The sequence below is a fragment of the Patagioenas fasciata genome, chromosome 7, assembly GCF_037038585.1.
Source record: "Patagioenas fasciata isolate bPatFas1 chromosome 7, bPatFas1.hap1, whole genome shotgun sequence".
Classification (NCBI taxonomy): Eukaryota; Metazoa; Chordata; class Aves; order Columbiformes; family Columbidae; genus Patagioenas; species Patagioenas fasciata.
This window is the reverse complement of record NC_092526.1, coordinates 37,340,012-37,367,669: the sequence shown is the minus strand read 5'-3', so window position 1 is coordinate 37,367,669 and position 27,658 is coordinate 37,340,012. Positions and strand designations below refer to the sequence as shown.

Sequence of the window (27,658 nt, the reverse complement as noted above, 5' to 3'; positions counted from 1 at the left end):
AATGCTTTACAAACTGGGAGATGTGATTTCTGTTTCACAGGTTATCAGATGTTCATATGAACATACGGTACTGTGGTGTCAAGTCCATATCAAACGTAAGCTGCAACTAAGCAAACTTTGTTCATGAACTGAGATGGGGCGTGGGGGGAGCTTGGAGGGGAAGTGTAAAAGAAAGCTTGAGAGTTTGGAGAAACAAAGTAAAATAAATACAAAACCAAACAAACTTCCAGTTTCAAGAAGGAGTACTAGGTTAACTTTCTAATCAAGTTAATGTTGGATAAGAATAGGAAAGAAAGAAGTTAACTGACAATTTCAGGTGTCTTAGAGTTAAAGGCTGTGGGTGGAAACCTCGTTAAGAAGTAGCTTTTCCTTCAGCTGAGCTTTGCGTAGTACTTGTAAAGCTGGTGCTGTTCAGGCTGCAGTAGGGGAGCCCTACATATTTCTGCCTGAACGCTGCTGGGTAAGGAACAGACACTCGTGAAGTGTGAAGTTTGCTTTGATGTGGCAAAATTTTAAGATACAGTGTGTAATGTAGGACTGATGTAGGAAGGACATTTTTACCATTAGGGTAGTTCTTCTATGCATTGGCTAGAATCAGTGTCTCAGCAGCCTGTGCTCACTTTTTTCCTAGCATGTATTCACTTTTGCAAAGCTTCTGCAGTAATATAAGTCATTTAAATGCTTTTGTTGCTGACTTTAACAGTATTAAAGGAATTTTTGGTAATAAAACACCGCTGCTAAGAGGCAATGCTAGTAAGAGTGATGTGGAGATGCATATGAAAAGCTGCTTCTTGTTATATCAGAACACAAAAGTGGTTGCCAGAGAAGAGTTGATGACAGGCACAATTCTGGTTCCAGCAACTGTTTTTTAGCTGAGGAGCTGCAGGGTTTTCTGTCCCTTTAATTGAGGATTAATGTACAGACCCAAGGTTTACCCAATCCAGACAGGTGCCAGGTTTTTAACTGGTATGTATAGATGCATTTAGACCTCAAAATGTTCTGCACCATAAGGCAGTAGAATGCTAATGGCAACTTGGTGAGGAAGGAGGATTGGATCTGTTACCAGCGTTTCCATAAAGCTTCTATCAATCATGACCTAAATACAGTCACTGCTATGCAAACATCAGCATCAGAATCAAACGTGAGATATTTTCTCACTTTTTTTCCAAACTGCTAGAATAAATGGGAGGTTGATGTCTTATTTTAAGCTACTAGTTTTAGTCCCTGGTTTTGGCAATTTTCATCAGTTTTGTAGCAAAAGGTAATTTATTTAATCTCTTCTTCAAAATTTGAACTATGCTTTAGGAAGGCCTGTGAAAATATCAGCTATTTGAAATGGTTATAATACTGGTTTTGGATAAATCTTAAATATAAAGCTTTACTTAAATACTTAAAGTGACACATCTAAAGGCATAGATTTGCAATTAATGTATTGTCCAACCACATTTCTAATTAGTTGCAAAAAAAAAAAAACTTGCAGAGAATTACAGCAAGGTGTTTTTATATACATCCAGCCTTTTTTGAAACTACTTTTCTGAAATATTTTTCCTTTGTGAAGATGACCATGTCACAGAGGCAGTGATGTGCTGTAGAATGGTGTGGGGTTTTGATTCAGAGTCACCTCTAATTTTGTTTCTATTAGAGACATTTTTTCTGGTTGAATTACAGACTGAAAGGCTGACCCTTGTTATTTAAAGAGGCATTAAAACACTAAATGCACAAAGAAGTTAATGTTCTAAGAACTTCCACATAAACCAGCACAGAACTGGGAAACAGCATCATTCTCCTATGTGTCCTTCCACACAGGACTCTTCTGGCCCTGCCTTTATAATGTTACTGGAGCATACTGGAAGGAACCTTGTACTGCTATAATACACAGCTATAAAGAGGTGCAGATATCCAGGACTCGCCTACTTTCCTTTTTATTGTCATTTTCTTGGGGAAGAGAGACAGACTGGTTCTATTTGTTGATTTAAGTAAGACTACTGTCTTAATTTCAATATTAAAATGAAGCCTTCATTTTAGTATTAAAATGGTTGGTAATTTGGGATGAAGTTGTCAGAGCAGGTTGGGGAATCAGAATTGAACTCCAGTTCGTGCAGGATAAGACCTGACTGCGATCACAGCAGAGATGTGCTGGGCTCCTCCTAATGCTTTGCCCATGTGTACCATGTTCTCTTACTGCCACTCTACCTGATGTTCCATATTTCAGAGACTATTTCAGGCTTTTATTTTGAATATTCTTTTAGTTCTTCACTATCTCTTTCTTATACAACACTGTTAGCAGAATATCCTAAGTGAAGAAAGGTAGTGCTTTGATTAGTATCTTGTTCCTTGTAGTGCATACTAGGCAATGAGTAACTAGGATGGTTTTGACAGATGGCAGAACGCATGGCGAGGGCACAGCATTGCCTGGTGTCCCATAGCCCGGCTGCTGGGGGAGCCAAATCGTCCTCAGTGGAATACTGCACTGGTGGAGATCAGGTTAGAAAACACCTGATAGGATAAAAGTCACAAGAGTTTTTTTCTAAGAGTTGTACTGGGAAGCTAGCATAGTTCCTGGCCTCCGTACCTTGTACTTTATAAGAATTATAAAGTCCATTTCTTTAATGAAAATAAGGTCAGATAACAGAATGTAATTCAGTGTATGTTTAATGACTCGTCCTCTTCAAGTGAACAGGAACATGGTACTTTCCGTAGGGTAGGAAGGCAAGTTGCGTCACCTGGATTTTTTTATGTGCATTGATGATTTGTTTTAAGGAGACTGACTAATTAGTTGCTCATGGGTAGTGTTTGAATTCAAGTATGCTAGACAGTACATAAAGGGGGGGGCGGAGGGGGAAGAGAAGCAGACATGTCCTTTCCCTATTGAGACTGGCATGATGAGCAGACACAAAGCAGGTTTTAACTCCCATTTAACAAAATTACATTATATTTGTACTTCCGATCTTGCAGCTCTTCAGGTTGGCCTGAAAATATAAATTTGCTTTTCTCAAATTTACCTGTAGTGCAGGGGAGGATACTGAGGTAATGTCAGCCTAATTCAAAAGGAGCATTAGTACAGTACTAATATACAGAAAATGATTGAAAGATGAGCATCGTGATCTTTCAGAAACCAGCAATTCTTAAGCACACACCTTGCAAAACTGCAGGCTCTGGTACCCAAGAACAAAACAAAGAATACCCAAGGAGTACCTAGAAGTCGTCTTAAAAAAAATAAGTTGCCTTTGCTTACATCCATCACTCTCTTCACCCACCAGGCAAACTCTGTGTATAGTACATTTCTAAATACTGTAGCAGGGGTAGTAGTTAGCAGGGCTGCAGAGCACAGAAAATCCTGGGCTTGGTATGTAGCTTTAGGGAATTTATGAATTCCTGTTCTGTATTCTTTGCATGTCAGTTTGGTGGCAGTAGTGGTGTGTATGCCCAATGTTAAAACTAAATGCATGAGCCCCTTGCTTGATGCCCCACATAAAGCCAGATACTGGGGAGGTTGCACCTAACTTTTGTTGTTGCTTCCTACTGTCTTGCTGTTTGACATAGGATATCAGTATCGCAGGAGACTGGATCTCACCAACCAGCTTGCTATCCACTGGTAACATTAAATTCTAATCACAAAATTTACAAAACTGTCCAGTCTCCTTCGAATGCAGTGTCTTGGCTCTATTTTGCACCTTACGAAGATTCACAGCGGTTACGGTCAGTAGTGCAGTAAGAGCTCACAGAGGCACTCACTCTTTTGTCACATTGCAATACTTAAACTAAATTCTGGTGTAGCCAGCTCGGAGAATTCAAGTCTGCTTCTGTATTATATTTCCAGCACTGGCAGTTCTCACTCATTCCCTTTAGGTATGTGCATGCTTTCTTGGCCTGCTAGCACACATGGCACTGTGGGCTGAAGGTTTCTACAAATTCAGAGCACCACTTGAACTACTACAGAAATAATTGAATTTGGTATGCCAGCATGATCTTGAAACTGCATAAGGAAACTAATACTTAATAGTATGCTACAGAAAGCATGCAACCAAATTCCTCAAATTGTTGTACCTTAGAGACATTATTTGTTGGACTGTCTCAGTGTGAGCCTTTTACTCTACTATGGCCTTGGCAATGGTTTTGTTCCTAGTATATGTAACTAATGCCTTGCATTTTTCTCTTTTCATTTCCTTTTGATGCAACCTGGAAGAAATGTCAAAAAACGAAGGTTCGATCCAACTCAACAAGGCCCTATCTGAAGAAATGCGACTCAAAAGCTGCTTCTTGCACTATTGGATTTTGGGTATGGTGTCTTTGCTGTAGCTGCACAGGAACTAAATCAGTAAGGAAGAATGTGAGAAATACACTGTTAGGATTTGAGGTGGTAGAAGACTGTCCTTTTTGGAGATAAGCTTGAAATACTTCATTCACCTTTCTCTTGTTAACATTAACTGACAAGTGTTACAAGCAAACTGTTTCAAAATCAGGTGGTTTCTTTTCTTTCCTCAAACAAAGGAGGAGACACACAGACCAAGTGCAATAAGAGAACTGTTCCAAACCAACAAAATAGAAGATTTTTTTCCCCAGCCTGCTGGCACTCTAACTTCACTTGAGTTCGCATGACTTCCTTTTTCTTATCCAACTCCAGTGGCATGAGGAGCTAATTCCAGAAGGGCAACCTGCATGGCTCACATACAACCAACCAAGCTGACCCCAGGCAGAATCTGCAGCCCAATAAACACAAACCAACCTCTGGGAAGCTGATTCCAGGCTCCAAGAGCTTTTCCAGCCAGGCAGCGCGTTCTGCCGCTGGACTGCGGGGTTCCCTGTGCGGGGGGCCCACTGTCCACCTTGCTTTGATCTCCTGGGCCAGGAGGCTGTTGGGTTTGGAAGCTGTCAAGTGATAGATGTAAATCTTCCAAGAAGGAAAAAGTGTAAATATGGAAATAAGATTTTAACGTATCATTTTCACAGATTATATATAAATATATATATGAGAGAAAAGGATTTCCATATGAAAAGGTTCTATTCTTTATGTAAATCTATTTTTGATGTTGGGTTTGGTTTGGGGTTTTTTTGCTCCCTTTTCTTTTCTGTAGCATGTTGTACAGCGGATGTTCTGGGCTTGCTCAAAAAAGGCAGATAATAGCATGCAGATGCAGGGAGTTCTGACACCAAACAGATGTGATCTAAAGTTTGTATGCTTGAAACCAAAAACTATTAAAATGTATAAATGCATATCTATATATTGACTACAAGTCTGGATTACTTTTTTGGCTGTTATACAGATTTTCCATAATATAATGTAAGATAAGTGACACCTTCTCAAACTAATCACAGAAGTGCCAAGCTTTTTTTCTTTTTAAACTATAGCTATTTTTTGTTCCTGTCTAGATCCTTGAACTAAAGACTTAAGCCTTAAATTACTCACAAAATGTTAAAAGCTTGGAACTAGTTATTCTTTTCTTGCCTTGTGCCCACCCATCCAAACTGGCTCGCAAGGGTGACTGACTTGTGTAACTCACTCCCTGGATCTCCTGATGCATCTCACTCTTCAAAGTATAATGCAAAATTAATACCCTGAGCCTTGGCTGTTGAGAGCTAGTTGCCATCACAGAGTGCACAAAATCCCATCAAATCTCAGGGGGTTGTGTGCTGTAATTACTTTTAGATACACCTTATGTACAAACAGATTTTTGCTGGGCAGCACTTTTCCCCTAGAAAGGTATGAAGGTGTCTAGTTCAGGCCTCCCTTAAAGTATCAAGCTGTATGGTCTGGTTCATCCCTTTCATCTTCATTTAAAACTTAGGTAGTTCAGTTTATGTAATCGAAGCGACCTGAACATTTCATTGCTGCATCTGATAATCAGAGTTTAAAACTTCTGTGATTTGGCTTTAATCCAAAGGTTGGCTATCAGTCACAACAGAAATCCTGTCATACTGCTTACTCCATCTTTATTCAGTGGAAATCCATTTTCTGAGTTAGCTTTAAGAGCCAAATCATTAAGAAAATGCTGCAGAGTTCCTATGACTTACAATATCTCATTTGTATTATATTTCTTATTATGATAATGGTCAATCCAACAGTCTCACAAGAAAACTGCAATGTATTGTTTTGGTTGACAGTTACTATTAAATGTTTTTAAACAGCTTTAACAATCACATTAACACTTACTATGTGATGAGTTAAAGGTGCTGCACACAGGTAGTATACATTGAAATGTGTTATAAATCTTATTCTGACAAAATCCTGCCTGGCTTCAAGCAGAATGAAGTTAGTGACAAAACTTTCATGGCAAACCAAAAATACTGGCACCTGCATTCTTAAAAAGTACTTTGCTTGGGAACGTCATCCTGAACTCTGTTTGGCTTCTGCTTCCAAAGCAACTGTAACCCACAACAGAAACTCCAGCGGTTACCAAAAATGAAAATAAGTAAAATCAACTGGATATACATAAACTACCTGTGTAGTAAACCTTTGAGAAGCATTTCACAAACAACGTTGCTAGTGGGTGATGTGATGTTTTAAATCAGACCACAGTGGTCCCCAGCTACTATGTACATATGTATGTTCAGTGCTGGAGTAACTTTTTTATTTACACCAGCAGTTTCATAGGAATTACGATTTCTTGACTGAATTAACGTTCCCCATGCATCAGCCATTGTGTGTATGTGAAGAACACATTTGTTTTCTGCCCTGTGTGCACACAACCCACGTGAACAACGCAGCTCAGAGCGGGTACAGGCTGAGGTGGCAGACAGAGGCCTGGTTTTGGTAGGTGTTGATGTGCTACATCCCACCTTTGCTGTGCTTTAGGAAGTACACATGCATTTAGCGTTAATTTGCTCGTCACAAAGCAACATCAAAAGACGACCTGGTCAGCGCTGCCTCCATTTCATCCACTACACATTTGCTCCATTATTTATCTGTTCATCTGGACAAGAAAGTGTGGTAACTGTGTAGCTTGTTCCAGTTTGCTGCATGATCTCACTGATTTGAGCTGATCCTCCTAACAGAGACATCGCCTGGGCAAATTCACAGCTGTATAGGTGCATGTTAAAAGAAGCAGATTACTTAAGACTGGAGTTTAACCAATTTTCCTTTACTACGCAAAGATGGGTATTGCACAACCAAATTTAAGACAAATGTCTGAGGAAATGCCATAGAATAGTTGAAGTTATGTTTTAAGCCTAATCAGTCATGTTTTATATTCATTATTGCTTCCACTGTTACTCTTTTAATAATGGTTTGTAATTATTTTTTAAGTGCACAACTTGATATTATAAATCAGTTTTTGTTTGACGTTAATACTCATTCATATCTTGTTGGCTGCTAATGAATGGAAATTCAATAGTCCTTGTTCTGCATCTTAGCAAGATGAGTATTAAAAATGTCATGAACATGGAATGGAGTAGTTTTTCATTTGCAATCATTTTTTCCTTATTTATCTCTCCATTTTATTTAATTTCTGTGTTGGGGGTATCACCACCTTTAGAGTATTGGAAATGGCCTGGGGCTGAGCACACACCAGGGGGGTTACTGGGGCTTCTCTAGACCCACCTGCTGCCTTCACAGAGTTGAACAAGACCTGTACATGTGTGTTAGTTTGAGGGAAGCCTTTTTGTAATTATCCAGATTTTTGAACTGCAAAAGTTTAAAATGATGTAATTATTTAAAAAAATATCTTGAAGGCCTCATAGTAACCAAATAATATGGTAATTTTAATGGTTTACTGAATGAAACTCAGTTTCCCTTTTTGTTTTTGTGCTTGTTTTTTTGCCAGACTAACTCTAGTGAAGCCAGCCTGGGAAAAATAAATGCATGCATGACACAGTTCCCAAATAACTACCCATATTTTTTGCTTTCTCCAGCTCCAGACAGGGAAACAACACACACCTTTGCCTTAGTATCATTTCTCAAGGCTGTGTATCAATTCATGTCTCTCATTTAGAGCTACAGCGTGAGGCAACGCTGCCATTAACGGATCCACTATCATCTACTTTTATTTCCTGTCATTTGACTATAGGAGGATTTCTCTGTAACCTCAATGTGAACATGCAACATTTTAGCTATAATTATAGTAGACAGTCATTCCTAAAATAGGAGTTAAGCCTTTTGCAGTATACGAACACAAAAGCAATATCTAGATAGATGCGTGTCTGCTTCCGACCTTACAAGAAAAATTCTTAAATTGTTTTCGGAAAACTTGTACAAGTACAGCATGAAATAGTGAAGAGTGATCTTGCTGTGGCACTTACTATTGAGAACAAAACTAACACAGCATGACAGCAAGTCATGTACAAACCTGAAAAAAAACTTACTACGGATTCCTACCCACAGGAGCTGAAAAATTAATTCAACATGAATCATCCATCAGAAATACAATAGAGACTGTTTAGGTGCCCTCTGAAAGCTTGAAGAAAAAAATTACGTAAGTAACCAGGAATTTTACTAGTAGTGATACTCAAACCAATGCTATTGAAAGCAAAAGGTCACCAAAAAATCATCTTAAAGCTGCGCATATTGTAATTCAGTTCAGAGATTTACTCTTCAGAACTCAGCAAGCACAACAGTACATCCTTGCAGGTTTCTGGAATAAGTGACTTAGTGGAAGTGTGTAATGCAAGTACTCCACGTCAGACCAGCATAGACATTCACTTAACACATATTATTTCTGAGCAACCACGAACTGCTGAAGGTGGCGTAATTCAGAACGCTCTCGTTTGCAGAAACCAAATAATTGTGTGTCAGTCTCTTAAAATTTTAACAAGAACAAAGAGCTTGGTTTTGTCACAAGTCACAGGACACCCCTCATCTTCACCACTAATAACATAACAGGCTTCAGTGTGGCACTGTGAGCCAGCACAAGGATTTCCCCACCAAAGCTGGTAACTCAGAAGGGAACTAACCATGATTTTTACCCGCCCTTGCTTGCAGGACACAGCCTGTGCCCAGCATCCCTTGTACCCCCTGCTCTCAGCACCGATCTAACCAATGCCTCAGTCTCCCAGCAGTCCCCACACACAGCTGCTGGCCCAGCACCAGGACACGGCCCTTTTTAGGATACACATTGTTGGGCGACAGCTGTGAAGAGGCAGAAACCAGAACAAATCTGGTGCAAGTCCAGTTCTCAGAATTCATAACACTGCACCCCTTAAATTCTCTACTGGTTCATATATCATATGTTGACAGATTTCCTCATTCAGCAGAGCAAATACACGCTTTGAATTTGCTTCTGGGACTGTGAAGCAATAGGTTTTCACCTGCACTACCTACATCTGTGCCTGTTGCTTGAAGCCCTGTAGACAGCCAGATAAGTACAGGTTATTTACAGCCATGAACCGAGGGCCGAGGTGTGAGCCTACGACACACTCATTCATTACAGACTGGTAACATTGTGGTTCCATAATATCAGTTTTGCCTGTTCTGCAGAAATAAAAAGCCCCCACACAGCCTAACCTGGACAGTGTCCAGCTAAATAGTGACACAAGCAAAGGGTACTTTCGACTACTTTCCTATCCCAGCTAAGATGATGGCCAGTTTCTTCTCAAGCATGAAAAGCACCTAGACACCTCAAACCCAGTGCTATTTGCGCAAGCATTAATTCAAGAGGAATTTTTAAATGGTAACTCCGACTGTCCGTAGCACTGAAGTTTGGCAGAGCCTGACTATCAGCCTTAGCGCAGTCGCACAAAGTACGCTTCCACTCATCTCTTCAGCTTACGTAAACAGAGACGTTTCTCTTCCTAACAAGAATCTCTTCCCAAAACGCAACTTAAAGCAGTCTAGTTTGTTCCAAAACACACCAATAACTATACAATTAGAGAATGACCGTACAGAAATTGCTGTAGTAGTGCTCATGGTCACGTTAAGCAGTCTCAATCAGTGCTGTCCAAGAGCAAATTCAATTTTGAAATACAAGGACCACAGTCCATACTCCATTCATATATTTATATAGGCATTTGACATATTCTGACAATCCATTTCCTCCCCAGATCTATTCCCTCATCAAAATGCCTCAATCTAAGTAAGGGTGGCACAACAACGGATTTCTGTGTAATGAGAAAGCAATTCCAAGAAACTGGAACTATTATAGTGCACTCCACCATTTACAGGAAGAAATAATTCCCTTACACAGCAGGATCCTGACTACGGGGTGTTGGATCAGAGGGCTGGACAGGCAGGTTTTCCATCCTCTGGTTTGGGTAGGTATTTTTCACTTCAAACATCAGATCTCTAGAACAGGAACTGTCCCAGAGAGCTCTGATTTTAGGCAGAGCTGCTTGTCTGGTATGTTTATGACAACCCTACACACAAGCATCCCAAAATATTATAATTCTTCGTGAAATATGCTGCTCTTTAGGTACTCCTCATTAAGAATAGAAGAGAAGAGACCTTGTTAAATCAAACCATGGTCTCTCCAGAAGCTATTATTTAAGGATAAACTTACTAAATAGAATTTCCACTCTAGTGTCACTTCTGTAGCATCTCCTTTGAGAACAGGTTTCAAAAGGTACATTTGTGAAAGAAAAATGGGCATTTCATAGGCTGAGTGGTCTGAGCTAATAAAAAATAAAGAATAAAAATTAAAAACATTTTTTAAAATGCTTTATGTGCCTCTATCATGCTGTTCCTTATAGAAAATGTATGGAGTTTGTCTGGTCCAAGTGTACTACTTCACTTGGAAAGACCATTCAAGAAGGCAGATGTCCCTGTCAATAAGTTAAGCACAAACTACATATGGACACTCGAGGCGAATGCACTCAAAGGCCTTTTCTCCCAAGAGCTGCAGGCAAGAAACAGCCTTCGAGCAACAACAGGGAGGAGAGCCCATGTCACAACCCTGCTCACTTTCAAGGGAGAGCACACTGTCAAAGTGTTTTTCCCCGTAAGATCTGGCTGTGGCACACTGGGAGAAATGCATCTCATAATAGGCTTGCTTTCTTAGGTGTTAACAGCAGTTTTATGAAAGGGTGTTTCACTGAACTGCTCTCTTACATAGGCAGGGTGACCCTCAGCTCTGCCTGCAGTGCCTGAGGGTGAGAAGGGTTTGGTTACTGCCTGGGAGTACTTGTGGAAGGGAGGGGGCGAGGTGGGTAGGAAATTAGGAAGAACCAATTACTTTATTCTTGAGCACAGAGACACCAGTGCAGCACTCAAATGGCAATGAATCGCTTCATTCAAAAACTCATAGTTGTCTGGATATAAATATCCTGGATGCCACTGAAATTAATCAGAAGCTCTCTAAAAACTGCACTGAATGGTTAAAGTGAGATGACCTGCCCACAGGACATGAACAGTTATCTTTTAACGTACTATATTAATCAGTTTGGGTTTTTCCATTATTTTCTTGCAGTGTTTCAGTCTGGATAGAAATATGGAAGGTCGGTGCATAGCCACATTCTTTACAGAGGTCATTTGCATTTACAGTGCCACCTATTACCAAGTTACATTTTCAAAAAGATATATTCATTTTCTAACCAACATTGCTTAGTTTGCACTTGTAAAATACCTGCTCCAAATGTATTTCACGCAAGTTTTGAAAAGACATTTGCCACAAAAAATGTTACCTCTTTTAATGAATGAAATAAATGTCAATGATGAAGCCGCTTGTGACTAACGGCACCTAAATTTACTTCTGGGAAAAACTCCAAATATGCCCCTGGTGACAGAATTGCTCGCATATGACAACTAGCAGACAAGGAGAGATAAGAAAACTTCTTTATTAAAGAAAGAAAGAACAGTCCTGATAAGCAACTGCAGTTTCTCACACCTTCTAGTGGAAGCAGAAAGCTCTGGAGATAAAAAAAGAACACACACTCACCCCCATTTACACTAAGGCCAAAATACACCAGTGATTCAAAAGGGCTTAATAAACAAGGTCCATACACGCTGCTGAAATGGGATGAGAAGATGTAGCAATAAGAACTAAACCTCTAAATGCTAAGATCTAGAGATCTGGCGCACAGTAGTAAAACCAGAACGGGAATACAAACTATTTGATGACAAGTAGGGAAACAAACAAAACACACTGCATAGCTTGCATGCCACACAAATAATTGCCTAACATCAGAATTATCAAAAAGAGATTAGAACTAGAAAACCTGTAAAAAATTAGATGGGCTTCAGCCTGATTTTCTTATATGAAATACTAACTGCAGCACCAGCCCACAGCAAAGATCTGTACAGACATTGCTCTGAGTGCACAAGCAATTACCAGTTGTTAGTAACTGGCAAAACCCAGTGATACTCCATACAAATACCACAAATGCTTGATCATACCTTAAGCTGTGTTCTAAACTTAAGTGTCACAAAAATCTATGCATTCAAATTGTCTAGACATTAAACAGGAAACTAGGCTTCACATTGTAGGCATTAACAGCAATGAGAACATTGCCTTTTGAAGTTACAGACAACGACAATAGGTTAGAATCATAGAATGAATCATAGAATAGCTTGCTATAGCATGCACCAGGAAAGAAGTAGCAGAATATTGCAGTTTATCACTGACTACGGTTTAGCCAAAGCAGGTAATTTGTCAGAGGCACCAGCAAGCTCTGTTAGGGGAGATCCTAAAGTCTTTTGACAATGGTGGTTCTATATGTACTCACAGAGCCAAACAACAGCCAGCAACCAAAATGGGCTCTTGCAACCTCATGAAGACAGATTGAGGTAACTTGGCTTGTTGGGCCTGGTCAAGAGGTGGCTAAGGGATGATCTAAAAAATAACTAAAACAAGAACCGCAAAGATAACAGAGCCAAATTCTTCTTGGTAGAGACATACCGGGGGCAATAGCCACAAATTAGGAAACTCAAGCTAGATAAGGAAAAAAATTTCCCCCAGCAGTCCAGCCACAGTTGACTTCATCTAGTGTTGCTTCAAGAAGAAGTTTGGACTCCAGGCCTCCAGAGGACTGTGTTCACAAACAATTCTCAAATTCCATGAAACCCAAGAGGGCACAGAAGCACGTCCCGGCAGAGGAAAGCAGCAGGAGCAGAGCACCACAAAGCCTGGTAAATCATCAGGGGCTGGAGGCCACAGGCTCCAGCTCCTGGCCCAGAACTACACTTCTCCTGCCTGTCCAACATCATCTTCTAGCCCCATGAAGGTGTTTCAGGTCATCACCAACAGTGTATAGCACTGAAGATTTCTATATTTAAACAAGTCCATTTCTCTACACTGAGAACTGGTTAAACTATTGTCCACTGACTTTCCTGCTGGCCATTTCAACAGAGAATAGCTCCAGAGGGTTGTTTAGAGGAGTGTGGGGTCGAACACTTTGTGGCTGCAGATTCAATACACCAGGAAAAAAAAATCCAAACCAATGACAAAAGATTGAAGACTTGACATCAAAAGTGTAAAAGAAAAAAAGTTTTGATACCAGTACTTTGATATAGACTGTTTATCAAGAGTTACACAAGCCATCCTGGATGCAGGAGTATGGGTGCAAGCAAAACATTTGCTGAAGATTTTGCTTAATTTTGGCCCTCTTTCTACTTACAAAACATCCGTTTCCTGTTAATTTGATATAGATTGCTCACTATCGTATACAATTTCTTAGTTTGTGTTTGTTGCAGGCTTTTTTTCCCCAACACTCTATTTTTCAAACAAGTTCTGTGTTCAGAGGCTTTCATTGTTTTTTACTAGGCAGTGGTGTAACTCTGAGTCCACTCAAATTCCTGACTCAAAGCCCACATTCATCATTTTAAAAATTAATAAAAAAATACCCACAGACAGACTTTGGAACAAGCATGAGTATTTCATTTCCAAGAAGCTCTTAGGTATATTTGTCATGGAGCCAATTTTCAGTATATTTTAATCTCCTGCTTAAAAGAGAATCTGCAAAGGTATAAATGGGAGTCACATTCTCCGCTTTGCCTATGTGGATTTTGACAAAAAAATCAAGTCTTTAGTTTTACCTTGCTGTCACTTAGCCAGATTTCAGATAAGGCTGGGCTAATTTGTAACCCAATTCAGCAAAACAGAAACTTTCAGCTGAGAATGCCCCTAAAGTATTTTCTGGGTTAAGGTTTAAACAGGTTTCTTTCATCATGCAGATCACTGTACAAAGCTTAACACTGGGTCCAGATGTGGCTGCTTATGGAGGTACAGGCAAGCACTAAGTACCAGAGTCATTTTTTCCTGTTTGCAAATGCTTAACTAGCTCAAGCAACCATAAGCCATTGCCTCCTAACTGCTGACGTTAAACCACATTGGAGGAAGTAACACTGCATATAGGCATTTATGCCTTAAAACTATTCAAGATACAAATACCAATGAGATGGCCTCCTACTTTTCTCTCTTCCCATCCCCTACTCCTATAGCCTGATCATTTTAACATTTGCTTATATTTTATTTTTATGTTTTTCTGGAAGAAATACCATAATTTCTGTAGCATCACGTGATCTCTTATCTAGGAGTTAAAAAAATCAACTTTTTTGATAAAAAATTCCCTTTGCAAATGACTCTGTTCATGACCTACAGCCCAGCTGAATTAAATTCATTCATAAGATATGGAAACCCACTGAAGATGTGAACATCGGCTGTCAGGGGAATAATACATTGTACAGTACAATGAAAGAAAGATTATTGATAGCCTAAAAAGGGCACAGAAAGCTTCACTGAGGGAGAGCACGTGGAACTGAATGAGATGGCAGATCTTGCTATGTTTCTTCTCCACTAGGAGGTTAAGGTGATGAATCCAATCATCAAAAATCTCTTTCCCAGAAATAGAATGTGAGTGCTCTGGTTCAGAGGGAACAGAGTGTAGTAGGCTCAGGAAGTATTTGTGGAGCCAAGTATTTTATCCATAGCAGTATTTCCCTTGAGCAGTGACTCCCATTTCTCTGAGAACCCCTGGTTTGGCACCCTTGAGTCTACCACAAGGATTCTGAGTAGTATGAAACCAATGATGTTCTTGATCCAAAACCAGATAAAGTGCTCCCCTAGAAGGGGACTCTATTAAAGAAATTCCCTTCTTAACAATGAATCCAGAAAGGTTCCACGTCTGCAAGCCAAGGGGACTCCAGATAGCACACAGGCCAAGAATCAGCTCCTACAGAGCAGAATTTTTTTTTTAGGAAAAAGAAAAGGCACTTAAGGATCATTTTAGCCCTAGAACCAGGGAGAAGGAAGTCTACTGGAATAGTGTGTATTTGATAGCACAGAGAAGAAACGTTGGAGATCCTACCTGCAAGGAGAGGCTTCCTCCTGCCACATTGCAAGGGTTTCTTGCAAGCCACTGCACTCTTTGGTTCCTCCTGAAGTCTGTTTCAGCAGTTGGTGCTCAGTATTCCCCAATTCCCTATTCCCAGTTACCTATGTTGGTTCTAGTCAGATGTTCTCTCACCACTAAAAAGTACCTTTCACTTCTGTTAAAAACTAACATTACTTACACAAAATACACTTTCACATGGACTGTTCGTTGAGAAACAAAGAAAAGAACAACAGTTTTTATTGCATTGCATTATAGGACCATGGGTTAGGAAAGAAACATGACTCCCCATTTCCATGGAGTCCATTTACATGGACTGGACGCACATTTTGGAGGGTGCGCAGCCCTTCTCCTTTACCTAAAGTTGTGTGAATTGAGCTGCAACGAGCAGCTCAGCCCCATTGCTGCAGTTAATACCTTTACTGTCTTTCTTCTGGGTCTCTGCTTTTCTCAGGGTCTCTGCTTTAGTTCCCAGAAGAGCTGGACCCGCTGCTGTCTGGGCTGAGCGCTTGCGAGCAAGTAGCTCTAGCTGTGCCACACAGATTCCTGCTCTGGGGTGAAGGCACCTCCAGCAGCCAAGCATAGCAAAGCAAGATGCCTGGGAGCTGAGCTAGGTCCGGACAACTGGAGCTCCAAGGTGGGGACTTGCTTTCTACCCTTGCCCCCCCCTCCCCGCTGCAGCACAGCTAGGAGAGGGAGCAAGGGGAGGGCTACAGCTTTCCCAGGTGCCCAGGTCTGGTACTGTTCCACCGCCCCAGCGCACAGAGGCAACGCTGCTGCTAGTCTGGCCCCCAGGGGGGCCACGGTCCGCAGGGATAGGAGGACAGGCGGGGTAGAGGAGCGCAGCACGCTTGCAGCGGGGGCAGCTCCGCAAAGGGAGTGAGCGCCGGGTGGCCGGGAGCAGCGGCCGGAGTCCCGGGGGTGGGGGCTTCTCACCCGAGCCCTGACGTAAAAACTAAGCGGGGCTACCCGCTCCGGCTTCTTAAGGAGCGTGGCGGTGGTGGCGGGCGCGGAGAGCCCTGCCCGGCCCGCCCTGCACGCCGGAGCACCAAGGTAAGGGCTGGGGCTGCGGGCGCGGTTGGGGCGCCGGAGCGGAGCGGGCGGGCCGGGCGCGGGGCAGAGCGGCGCGGACCCACCGAGCTCCCGGCGGACGCTCCGCAAACGCCGCCCAGGCGGGGACCCGCCGCTCCCTGAGACCGGCCGCGGCAGCTTTAGGGTCTAGGCGGGAGTGACTAGTGATAACGAATGGGCTAATTAACTTTTTAAATTATTATTGTAAGGCACTATTCATGAAAGGGAGTGGAACGGGGGGGTTAAGTTGCTAGGAGAATTAAAAGCCAGAGCCAGAAGGTGTAAGTAGTGCGCACACACACAAACTTCAATTTATGGACGGAGAGACCTAAAGACTGAAAGGCAGGGGAGGGAAATAGATGGAAACATTCACCACAAGCACAGGTAAAACATTAACCAAAAAAATCCTGCACCTTGTAGAAGACTCAAAGCAAAATGCTGCCTGACTCTGACTGGAACATAAGGGCTACTGGTCCTGACCAATACCATTCACAGCACATCTTAAATGGCACCCAGCCTCATATTAATGTCCTACAAGCTCCCAGCCCAGGGGAGTCCCTTTGCTTACACCTCTGAAAAACCAGGACACTCACCTTGTCTTAGCCAGTTTTGTAACTTAGAAAGTTTCCAAAGGGTCTAAGGGGCAGAGAAAGCAAAGCAACCCGGAATGGGTTACCCAAGGCAAACCAGATGGCTCCTGTCCAAATGACAGAACCATCCTTAAAAGCCAGTTTTAGTACTACTGCTTTGTTTGAATTATCTGTTGTTGGTGAGATTTTTGGTTTGGTGGTGTATTATTTATTTATTTATTTATTTTTTTATTCAGGTGGTCATATCTGAAATTGCTGAATTATTTTAAAAACTAGAGGCTTGATAAATTTAATTCTGCCCCTTGAAAAAGTCTCAGTAAACAGATAACATGCGTATTGCATAGCATATATGCACAGGTGTCTGCTGCCCAGTGGAAAGGCTCTGATGCACGAACAAGTAAGAACAGAGTACTGACTCACAGGATGTCTTTGGTTTTGCTTCTATGAAAGCAATCAAAACCTGCCTTCTGCAGTAGGGTACAGAAGAATGATGCTTCTGGAGATCTTGGGAGCAGCATGAGGACAATCCCATTACTACCACTACTGTCATAAGTGACATCCCACCAGGCAGAGCTGTGAGGAAAGGGTGTGCTGTCCCTCTGCTATTAAATGCAACATTCAAATCCAAGGCTGTCAAGCCAATTCTCTTCATGAGATCCCAACTCAAATTAAGAAGTGACTGTAAGCAGTTGGAAAGTGAAGTCTGAATGCCTCCAAAATGTTCCCAGAACCTGAGCAGGTAGCCAGATAGCGGGCTAGGTAAGAACATCACTGCCAGGACTGAAATTTCTGAACAGTCCTTTAGCTCTGCAATGAAGTATGTTCCGCAGAGCAGCCTACCCTTCCCTGGTCTTGCACACTGGCTGTAGCTGGGCTATGTTTCACATGCAATCTGCTGCACACACTTATCCCGCCTTCGGCATTTTTCTTCATATAGAGAAATGTTGCTTGTGCTCTTGATGATCACTCAAGAAATATGCTTTCTATACAAAAAGCCAGCTGACTATTAAGGTCAGTAAGAGAGGTAGCTTCTCCCCCAACACCCTCCAACAATCAAACCAAAAACATAGCATGAATACTCAACAGATCAGCACACACATTAAACAGAACTGTTTGTCCCAAAAGCTGATCTCACATGTTGATTTCCACAAACAGGAGGTTCTCCATATGCCTAAAAACAACCCCCAAACCTGTTACAGGTTAGAAATGTAACACTAGAAATAGTAGAAACATGTTAGAAACTGCACAACTGAAGGACATACTAGAAATGAAATCTGATGGAGGTAACTTCTTGAGGACAGAAAGGCTCAGCTATCATTCTTAGGACTTTTCCCTCACTATGGCTGCCACTTACCAAGTTTCACAATTTTAACATAACAGACAATTGTTACAGTGACCTGCAATAAACGTGTACTTTCATATAAATCTCAGTACAGGCAAGACATGGACCTGTTGGAGGGGGTCTCGAGGAGTGCCACAAAAACCATTAGAGGGCTGGAGCAGCTTTCTGATGAGAAAAGGCTAAGAGTTAGGGTTGTTCAGCCTGGAGAAGAAAAGGGTCCAGGAAGACCTTATTGTAGCCTTTCAATACTTACAGGGAGCTTACAGAAATATGGGGACAGAATTTTCAGCAGGGCCTGTTACAATAGGACAAGGGGTAATGGTTTTAAACTGAAAGAAGGGAGGATTCAGACCAGATATAAAAAATTTGTTCCTTATGATGAGAGTGGTGAAACACTGGAACAGGTTGCCCAGTGAGGTGGTAGATGCCCCATCCCTGGAAATACTCAAGGTCAGGTTGAACAGTGCTCTGAGCAACCTGATCTAGTTGAAGATGTCCCTGCATATTGCAGAGAGGTTGGACTGGATGACCTTTAAAGGTCTCTTTTGACCCAAACTATTCTATATGCATGTATACATGCTGTACAAAACAGTTGCTATGCTGTGGCTTCGCTATACCGTTTTCAGAGGTATTCTGCATTTTAGCAGGTAAAACACTCCTGTTTAGTGGCTGATTTTTGCAACCTTCTATTAATTAATTAGAACACACTTTCAACAAATAGTTTCTCAGTTGCACTCTGCAGATCCCTGCAAGTCTGCAGACTATTTTAAAGGGCTCATAAAATTTTAAGGAAAGCGAGACTGCCTAAAGACTTAAATTCCCTGTAAGAAGGAATGGATTTTTACTGAATAAAGTTAGAGATCTGTAAATCAAGAACTTCCAAAACATTCAGTATGAAGAAATTCCAGGTAAGAGAGTTCATCATATGGACTTGAGGATCAGTAACAAATTTTAACACATGCTTCCGCTGTACAGAGTAATGCAACTCCACTAGTATTTATATTCATACATGCAAAAAAGCATACAGAGTTTTACAAAGCAGGAAAACAATTATCAATATCTGAAGTGCCTTCTATATCATTTAAGATACCAACCAGGCCTTTCTTCCTGCATCCAACATTAAGTTTTTCAGATTTTGGTTTTGTTACATTTCAGTGACACCATGGACCTTGGGAGCAGAGGAAGAATCCACTGCAACATGAGACTCACCTGCTCTCTGCTAATCATGGGAGCGTTCTGTGTGGCACCTTTCCTCTGCCATAGCCAAATTGATCCACTAGCTCTTGGGCGAGCAGACCCCCAGTGTTGGGAATCCTCCTCAGCTGTCTTACTGGAGATGAGGAAGCCTCGCATTTCTGACTCTGTCAGTGGCTTTTGGGACTTCATGATCTTCCTGAAGTCATCAGAGAACTTGAAACATGGGGCTCTGTTTTGGGACTTAGCTCAGATCTTCTGGGATATCTACGTGGACTGCATGCTCTCCAGAACCCATGGCTTAGGGAGAAGACAGCTAGCAGAAGCTGAACAAAAGATCGCTACTCTACCTTCTCAGTTCACAGGGAGAAACCAAGGTTACTACTCCTTTAATACATGTTTCATGGGCAATAAGTAGAGTCTAGTAGGAAAGAAAAGAGCTTCAGGCTTATTGTGTTATGTGGTAATAATACAAAAAACAGAGGACTGTGCTGCAACCGCCCCTCACTCCACCACCAATCCAATGTGGAGATATATTTATGTTCAAAGTGATCACAGTAAAAATTTGACCTCCAAATAACTTGAACTCTAATGACAGCTTTTAAGTTTCAGATTGGTGGGAGAGGAGGGGGAGCAGAAAGTGAAACACGGGAGAATTCAAACAACAAAGGCAGCTCATCAACTGAACATACACAGTTATTCTTCCACACCAGCATCTTTACCAAAATTGTGCCATGGACAGGCTAGTTCTGAATTCCTCATTTCAAAAGGCGCATCACCATGGGAATGTGTTGCACTGGTGCTGCTGGGAAGTGTGGCAGCCTTTCAGCAGAAGAGTAAGGATATGTTTACTTGCCATCTAGCAGTCAACCACTAGATATTTCCTATTTCCATACTGGTAAGTTTACCCAACACCCAACAGAAACCTAGGACTCAGATGTGTACAGGATTTCAGGCACAGCTACAGCTTCAGGATGAAGAACACTACCTGTGACACTAAGTGCTGCAATTCCTAATCTCCAGGTTCTAAGCCCCAGAGCAGAATCCCCAGGCTTAAAGTGTCTCACACTTGGATTCCTCATTCCCAGAAGGAATATATAGCATAGCTTTTCCTAAATCTGAGTCCCTTCCAAGGCTTCAGTTCTGATACTGCTACCAACAGAAACATCCTTCCCTTGAGAATGTCCACTTTCAGAAAGGGGCAGGTGCTCTAACTTAACAGAGGGGTAGAAGCGTTGCTGCCATCACCAACAGAGTAGCACATGGGGCCCACAGGGAGAAGGCAGAACCACCTTTCCAACTGAATGGTTTCAGACCCTTATCTCCACTTCCTAGACTAGTCTCTCAGTTATTAAGATGTTTGGGGGGGAATGTCCATGGAATAATAAAGAACCTCTCTGGGCAGTTATCCATTAGAGCATCTCTAAAAAAAGGACTTGAACTCAGGATTCTTCCACCCCAGAGACACTATACCACCACTCCAGCTCTTGCCCACAAACCTTAAAATGTTTTGGTACACCAATATGTATTGAACAATAGGATTTGAGATAGGAAGGATCAAGAGGTCCTCACCCCCATTACCTGCAGAAAGTCTCCTAGCCATTAAGCCAGGAGATAGGAGTTGTGTTTGAACCAACCCCGTCAGACTGAGGAACTCCTCACATACACAGAGGCGGTTTCTAAACTCTGAGCCAAACAACCACTATCTGCATTTTGAAAGCGAGTGGCTCCTATCCCACTCTACAAAGCATGTGGGCTGTCACATAGCTCCAAGAAGATCTGTGCTCTGTAGAGATACACTGAGGCAGGCAGCACAGAACACCCTTCTGGTTCCCAAGTGGCCTTAAACATCACAAAAGTAAAAAGTTGCTCAGTCCTGATCAGACTGATGCACTTTTGGGTGCAATTGGAATGCAGCTTTAGATGCATGAGGCAGTAGTACTAGCAAAAGCTGAGATGCTCATCAGGCTAAAACACCAGATGAATCTTTGTTTTCAGGATTGCAGCTTTGAATGGGACTAAATTCCCTCTTAACCTTTTGTTTACATCTGGCTCTTCATACCTATATCACACTGGGATTTTCCTAAACAAAGAGCTTTTGTTCCAGGCAAGATTAAGAGTAACATTATGAATTTTGTGATTAATGCTGACTTTTGTTTACTGCTATAGAGATATTGAGATACTACTAAGTGTTCACACTATAAGACAAACAAGGATTTGTCCCCTTTTACCCCTTTGTTTTGTGAATTGTAATCAGTTAATCTGTTTTCTCTGTACAATTGATTAACATCGGTCACTAGCAGGCAGCTTATAGCATGACTGCCTAAATTTTTTTTGGAGGAGCTATCTAACCTTTCATCCAAGTCTTCCAGTTTCTTAACAAAGCCAGCTGGTTTAATCTTTGTAACCCTTGACCCCACTACCTTGTTTGGCCAATGAAAACAGAAATCAATTGTTAATAATTGCAGATAGAAATCACATCCTAGCAAATGATGGAGAATAGAATTACTGCTTCTTATGCATAAAGAGATGTACAAGCCTGCTTTCTCAGCCCAAAGAGCAAAACCAATGGCATTTGAATGACCTTTTGTACTTCACGTATACATAGGCAAGTATGAATAGCTTTCAGTAGAGTTGTTTTAGAAGTCAAACAATAAGGTACAATGTTTTGCTTTATACTGTTACTTTTTAACTGTCGATAAAGGCTTTATTACTCCATACTGAAGTTTTTCACCTTATTCCTCTTAAATATTCACATTTTTTAAATTGCAAACAAGATCATGTATCAGAAGCAATCCGTAAGCTGCATTCATTGTACTTCCTTAAACATATCATTGAATTAGAAAAGACAGACAGATATCTGAACTTGGGACAGAAATGCTGATGTTAAGGCATCATTATTCCAATGTCAGACTTCAGAAGTAAAGAATAAATCCCATGAGATCACTATGAAAATTGAGGATCAGTAATTAAGCTTTTCTAAGAAAAAAAAAAAAAGATAAGTCCTCCAAGCCAAAATACTTAATGAAGTAGTACTGAACAGAACTACTCCATCACACCCAAGAAGCACTTCTCACCCTCCTGGGAAACAAGTCTTTTTGACACCAAGACAGAACTAGAAGTAGCCCACATCCAGACTTACGGCTTCAAGCACTGTTTTCTGAACCAATCTAGTCCTGCCACATTCCCCATGGCAGTTACTAACAGGTCTGAAGAGACTCTTCGAACTCCACACAATCCATGAAAAACACAACAAAATCAGAACAGCTGTATATGAGTTATCTAACAAACTGCCTCCATCCTGCTAATACCCTACTTAACTCAGCAACTTCTCAACTTCCCTAGATATTCAGCAGAGAAGCATTAGTCAGCTTTAAATTGAGACAAGTAGGGAGAGATACCCAAGGTATCTTTAGCAACTCATCCCTTTCCCCTAATAAAGTGCAAACACTATGAAGAAGCAGGTTTCATAAAAACATTTCCAATACATCACAACATTACAATGAAACACATTATGGATGTAACAACTCTTAATGAAGCAAAATAAGGCTTACGAACCACAAGGAAAACATAGCTTTTGTCCTCACAGCAAATCTTCCTGAAGAGCAGCTGCACAAGAAGACCCTCCTCAGGACACCACATAGCACACCCTCGGAATGAACATTTGAAGAATACATACACAAAACCTTCTCTGCCTTCTTTTCTCCTCACCCAGTAGTCCCCCTGCTACCTCATCACTCAGAGTGGCCCCAGCTGTGCACATCTCTGGCACACCTGAAGGTAATTCAGCTCAGATTGGCCCTTGCACCTGGCCCAAGACAGACAGCACTTGCTGTTCCAGCTCTGCTGGGCTGTATGGTACTGCTGCTGGATTATGCATTTGAGGTCTGGTAAATAAACAGATGTTGTGTTAACCAGTTACTTTTTAGGAAGACAAATGTGTTTAAAAGAAATGAAGCCAGTTTGCTCACTTTTGGAGATCATTGCAAAGAAAATGCCCTATAATTCTTCAAGGAAATAACAAATGTGCTACTAAACAGTGTGAGAAATCTCAGCCACTGTGTAGGGAGGTTGACGACACGCTGGTGAGTTGGTAAGACTGTGAGGAGACTTGAGTGCTTTGACACTGCTAATTGCAAGTGGAGGAGTTTTATAGGAAGACTGAAGGAAAAGGTTCATGCTGGGGGAAAGATCAAAGTAACTTGTCACTGAAAGGCAACTTGCAAATGGAGGGATATGGCTATTACCAAAAGAAAAGTTTTGAGGGCAATACTGCTAATAATGGGTGCCAGTAGCAGCTAGAGATGGAGTATCCAGTTGCTCTTTGCTGTTTGGAAATTTTTTATTTATATGCAATTTTATGTCACTTTTCAGGAATGTTTTCTCGTATTCAGAGGTCACCAGTTCTGAAGAAGAAAGAATCACTCAAAGATTTAACAAGTATCCACGTGCATACGAGTAGATCTACATTACTTGGAAAAATTGTTGGAGAGCTAGGGAAGAAGAGGAAACAACACATCTAGTCCAAGACCTTAACTACTTCTCTTTAATTTTTTGCATTTTAACTCATTGATGGTGGAAGAAAGCCTATAACTACAAGCACTGTATCTCTGATTAACTTGGACTTGTGGGTTTTTTTAATTACCTATGAATTCAGCCTCCTTAATAAACTGCATGATTTATAAGCAGTTGGCTACTTTAATCTGTGTGTACGGCAGGTTTTTTGTAATGCATGTGGCCTATTCGAACTATTGTCTTTTGGGTGCCAAACCGGGAAACAACAGATCCTTCATTAAGACATGGATGAGCAGAGCAGGAAGTTGCCAAAAAGCTCCGCTGGCTCCAAGACAGGATTAGAATTGAGATGGTGATGTTCTATCGAATGCATAGCTCTACACTGCTGAAAGACATCATCCTACTAAAGTAGTACATATTTTTATATTTAAAATATCTTCCAAAGAATTTCCAGTTTTCCAGCAAGAGTAAAAGGGTTAACAGGTTTTACTAGCTCTTCTGTTTGTTTTCACATATTTTTACAGTATTTTCCCTAAATTAATTCTTAAAACTGTTACTTAAAATGTTCATTCTCACTTAAGGTGTTTAATCAAAATGATTCTCATACATAATTTGAATTTGCTTCTTTAGTTTGCAAGTGTAGACAAATCATTTTTCTCTGACTGTTATTGATCACTCTAACAGGCAATTTGATATTAAACTAATACAGCATAACTTTGGGCAGGTAACATTTGATGCTTTGATGAAATGAAATATTTCCATTGCCTGGCTGAATGCAACTACAAAATTCAGCTTTCTAGAGCAACAACATTTAGTTGCTCATTCAAAGTTTCTTTCCTTGAGCATGTAGCTCAATGGTTGCTGCTTTTTTTTTTTTCAAATGCCCAAAATAAAAACTAATTTGCTGGGTATTCATTAGCTTGCAGAAGTAGGTTCAAATAGCAAAATGTGTAAACCAATTCTTAAAACTGTTATTGGGCCTGAACAACATATAGGGTAAACATAGTTCCTACTGGGTGAAATGCTGATCAGACAAAAATTATAAGAGGGCAATCAGCTTTGACGGCACTGAATATGTGCATGCAACAAGCCATTTAAATGTTCAGATAGCACCAGAGATAGTGAAATTCCACTGTGGGTCAAGCTAATGTTGAGCTGAAACAAATTTGCAATACTTCTCTGCTTCAGCAGGCTTCTTAATTAACAGGCTATAGCATCATTTGGCCTTTGAAGAAATGGGCAGGAAAGGATTAGTAGGTGGAAGAAAGAGTGAGAAAACAGATGAATCTCTAGCATAGGTCACACTATGGACAACATTTAGAAATTGGTGATGTAAAGGAGACAACCTGTGTTATTAATTGTACTGAAATAAAAAAGGGAATTCAATTAATTACATGTAAACCTGCAAGTGATAGAGTTCCCAAAGGAACTCCTACGTCAGGCAGTTTCTTCTTTCTGAAGGTCTCAGAGCTCAAGTCTATTTTATAACTTAGGTCTTGCTTTTAATCCAGGTCTCAACAATTTGGGATGAAAACACAATCAGATGGTGCTGATGTTTGCTCTTGATTCACTGACTATAAATTGGGACCTTCTAGCATGGCTGTGTTAAGAAAAAGCAAGCGGTGTATGAGATGCAAGTAGACCTGCTGTACAGGAATAATTCAAAGTGTCCCTGTGGTTACAGGCAGGATATTGCCTCCCACCACTCTCCTCTGAAAATTTCATGGCAGATCTTGGGATGAGCTGCGACTGTTTTTGCAGATACTGCTCCTGGCTTACTGTTTCTTAGTCTGAGTGTGGCTGAAGAAGAATGGGATGAACATGTCTGTCAGAGGTTGCTTCGTTGTCAGCTGAACTGAGTAACGACAAAATAAAGGCCTTAGGATTTTGTCGTTTTCTTCTTACAGGGACCTGGCAGCTAAACAACTGCTTAATAGCAAGGGAAAACACTTCCCTGAGTTTTCACATGCTGCCGTTAATTAAGAGTTCATGATGGTTCAGGAATATCTATTTTTAAGAATTTGTGTTCCAGACCTGCTCTATGTTTCATTGGACCAAGCTGGAATTTGTTGGCTGTCACTGTTTCTGATCAATTTTATTTCAGATGCATTCACTCTGAAGGAGATTTAAAGCCTCATGAGAAGCTGATGGATGTCTTCCCATAATCAACAGTTAAGGTCCTTGGTTTGTTGTTTGTAGCTTTTGGCACTGGTATATTCCAAAAGCTACTAAGCTTCTATCTCACACTATATGTGATAATATTAGTGTATCCACATTCTAGTGGCCTCATCACTATTTGTCTTCTAGGGTCCTCCTCCCTCAATTAATTTCTTTTCACCCTCTTCACTCTTCCTTTGTTGGAGTCAAACGGCTTGTTATCTTTCAGTTGCATACAATTATTTTTTGCTGTAATTGAGTGTTTGCATTATCTGTAATTAAGGCCCTCTGTGACCAAAACTAGCAGAAACATTCTTTACCATCACTACCACAGTGTAAGGTCTTTCAAGAAGGTAGATGAGGTGCTACCAACAGAAAACAAGTTTTCTAGCTATTTTAATAAGAGTCAGACAATCCCTTTATCTTGGTGATTATAATGCATTCTGAAAAATACAAGACCAGGAAAATCTACCTGGAAAATGAAGTGTTCTGATGAGCAGCTTTTCTTAAGCACTGCACTTTTTATTGGCCTTTTCAATCACATCTGCCTAAGCCTTGTTTGAGTAGACAGGAAACAAAGCTTCAGAATATGTAGTTTACCTGCCTTTTCTCCAAAAGCTTCCAAAAAGATTTTGCTTTTACCCAAACTAAATTTATTTTATTAGTAATCATAGAAAAAATTCTGTTAAAAATAGGACTATTTTTCTCTCTTGGGAAGCTGGTGTAATTCTAGTGATTCAACGAAAATCCTTAGAAGTATGCAAATTTTCTTGAACCATCACTGGTCTAGAGCCCACATGCACATACTCATTTGCTACTTTTTATGTACCTCCTGCAGAACAATGATAGTAAGTGGCTGAATCTACGATTTTTTTTTCTCTGAAGTGGTACTGAATCATTTCAATTTCTCAGATCTTTAAAATACTGCTGTGCGTTACCAGAAAAAAATGTTCTCCTTGTTACTGTCACCAACAAGAGAGACAGCACAATTCCAAGGAATACTTGACCATGGCATATCAACAGTTAAGGAGAGAGAAACAGGCAATGCTTTGTACTGCTGAGGAATCACACTTGGTAAATTTGCGGTTAGTTTACACTGTCACTTAACAAATAGTTAACAATCCAAAGAAGTACAACATCTGATAATAACATGCAAAGCATTAACATGCCATATCTCAACTCTTTATCTCAACTTTCAGAGTTGCGGTCACTAAACCAATATGCATTTGATGACATTCTCTGTCATCACAGATTATACCAATGTATCTCATTGAGTTGTACTGCTGTAGGAAATAGGCAGCAAACAAGAAGTAATGAAAGGAAAGCAGTGAGCATCTATTGTTTTTCTTCTAAGAATGATCTAAATTCTTTTGAAGGCCTTCACTCACCCATCATAATAAGAAATGAAGCTAAACCTTACGAATGGATCAAAGCAGTATGCAATGTTTCTTTTGTGTGATATCTTTCTTTCTTTTTAAATCCCAGCCTGTTTCCTGCTGATGCCTAATAGATGCTTTGTAATCAAGTACAACCTGCTACCTATAGCAAATAAGCTGTGCAGAAGTTTGTAAACGCAGATTATGTTTACTTACATGCA

At 40.8% G+C, this 27,658-nt stretch overlaps 3 protein-coding genes across 20 annotated transcripts in view; 2 read left to right on the top strand and 1 right to left on the bottom strand.

The window, feature by feature from the left end:
- The window catches only part of ADAM23 (ADAM metallopeptidase domain 23), a 119,637-nt gene extending 112,253 nt beyond the window's left edge, over nt 1-7,384 (top strand). For 10 of the 15 annotated variants that reach the window (XM_071811443.1, XM_071811445.1, XM_071811439.1 and 7 more), the window contains 2 exons: nt 41-95; nt 4,187-7,384. In XM_071811443.1, coding sequence (XP_071667544.1) covers nt 41-95; nt 4,187-4,387 — 256 coding nt within the window. In that variant the 3' untranslated portion in view covers nt 4,388-7,384. Of the gene's footprint in view, nt 1-40 lie in introns of all 15 variants that reach the window. The other 5 variants (XM_065840493.2, XM_071811444.1, XM_071811449.1 and 2 more) reach the window with 4 other exon arrangements.
- DYTN (dystrotelin) overlaps nt 1-27,658 on the bottom strand; it is a 58,393-nt gene that overhangs the window by 7,486 nt on the left and 23,249 nt on the right. The window lies entirely within an intron of this gene.
- On the top strand, nt 15,754-24,077 carry FAM237A (family with sequence similarity 237 member A). Of its 2 annotated transcripts, none has more exons than XM_071811437.1 (3): nt 15,754-15,829; nt 19,351-19,766; nt 23,764-24,077. In XM_071811437.1, the coding sequence occupies exons 2-3, from the start codon at nt 19,358-19,360 to the stop codon at nt 23,910-23,912; spliced, it is 558 nt and encodes a 185-aa protein (XP_071667538.1). In that variant the 5' UTR covers nt 15,754-15,829; nt 19,351-19,357; the 3' UTR covers nt 23,913-24,077. The 2 variants fall into 2 exon arrangements, with proteins under 2 accessions (XP_071667538.1, XP_065697501.1); XM_065841429.2 differs by lacking the exon at nt 15,754-15,829 and adding an exon at nt 15,982-16,245.

Excerpts from the sequence above, each read along its gene's own strand:
- FAM237A (XM_071811437.1), top strand. The coding sequence starts at position 19,358 with ATGGACCTTGGGAGCAGAGGAAGAATCCACTGCAACATGAGACTCACC. Across the intron at positions 19,767-23,763 it reads GTTCACAGGGAGAAACCAAG|GAATGTTTTCTCGTATTCAG; the intron begins GTTACTACTCCT and ends GTCACTTTTCAG.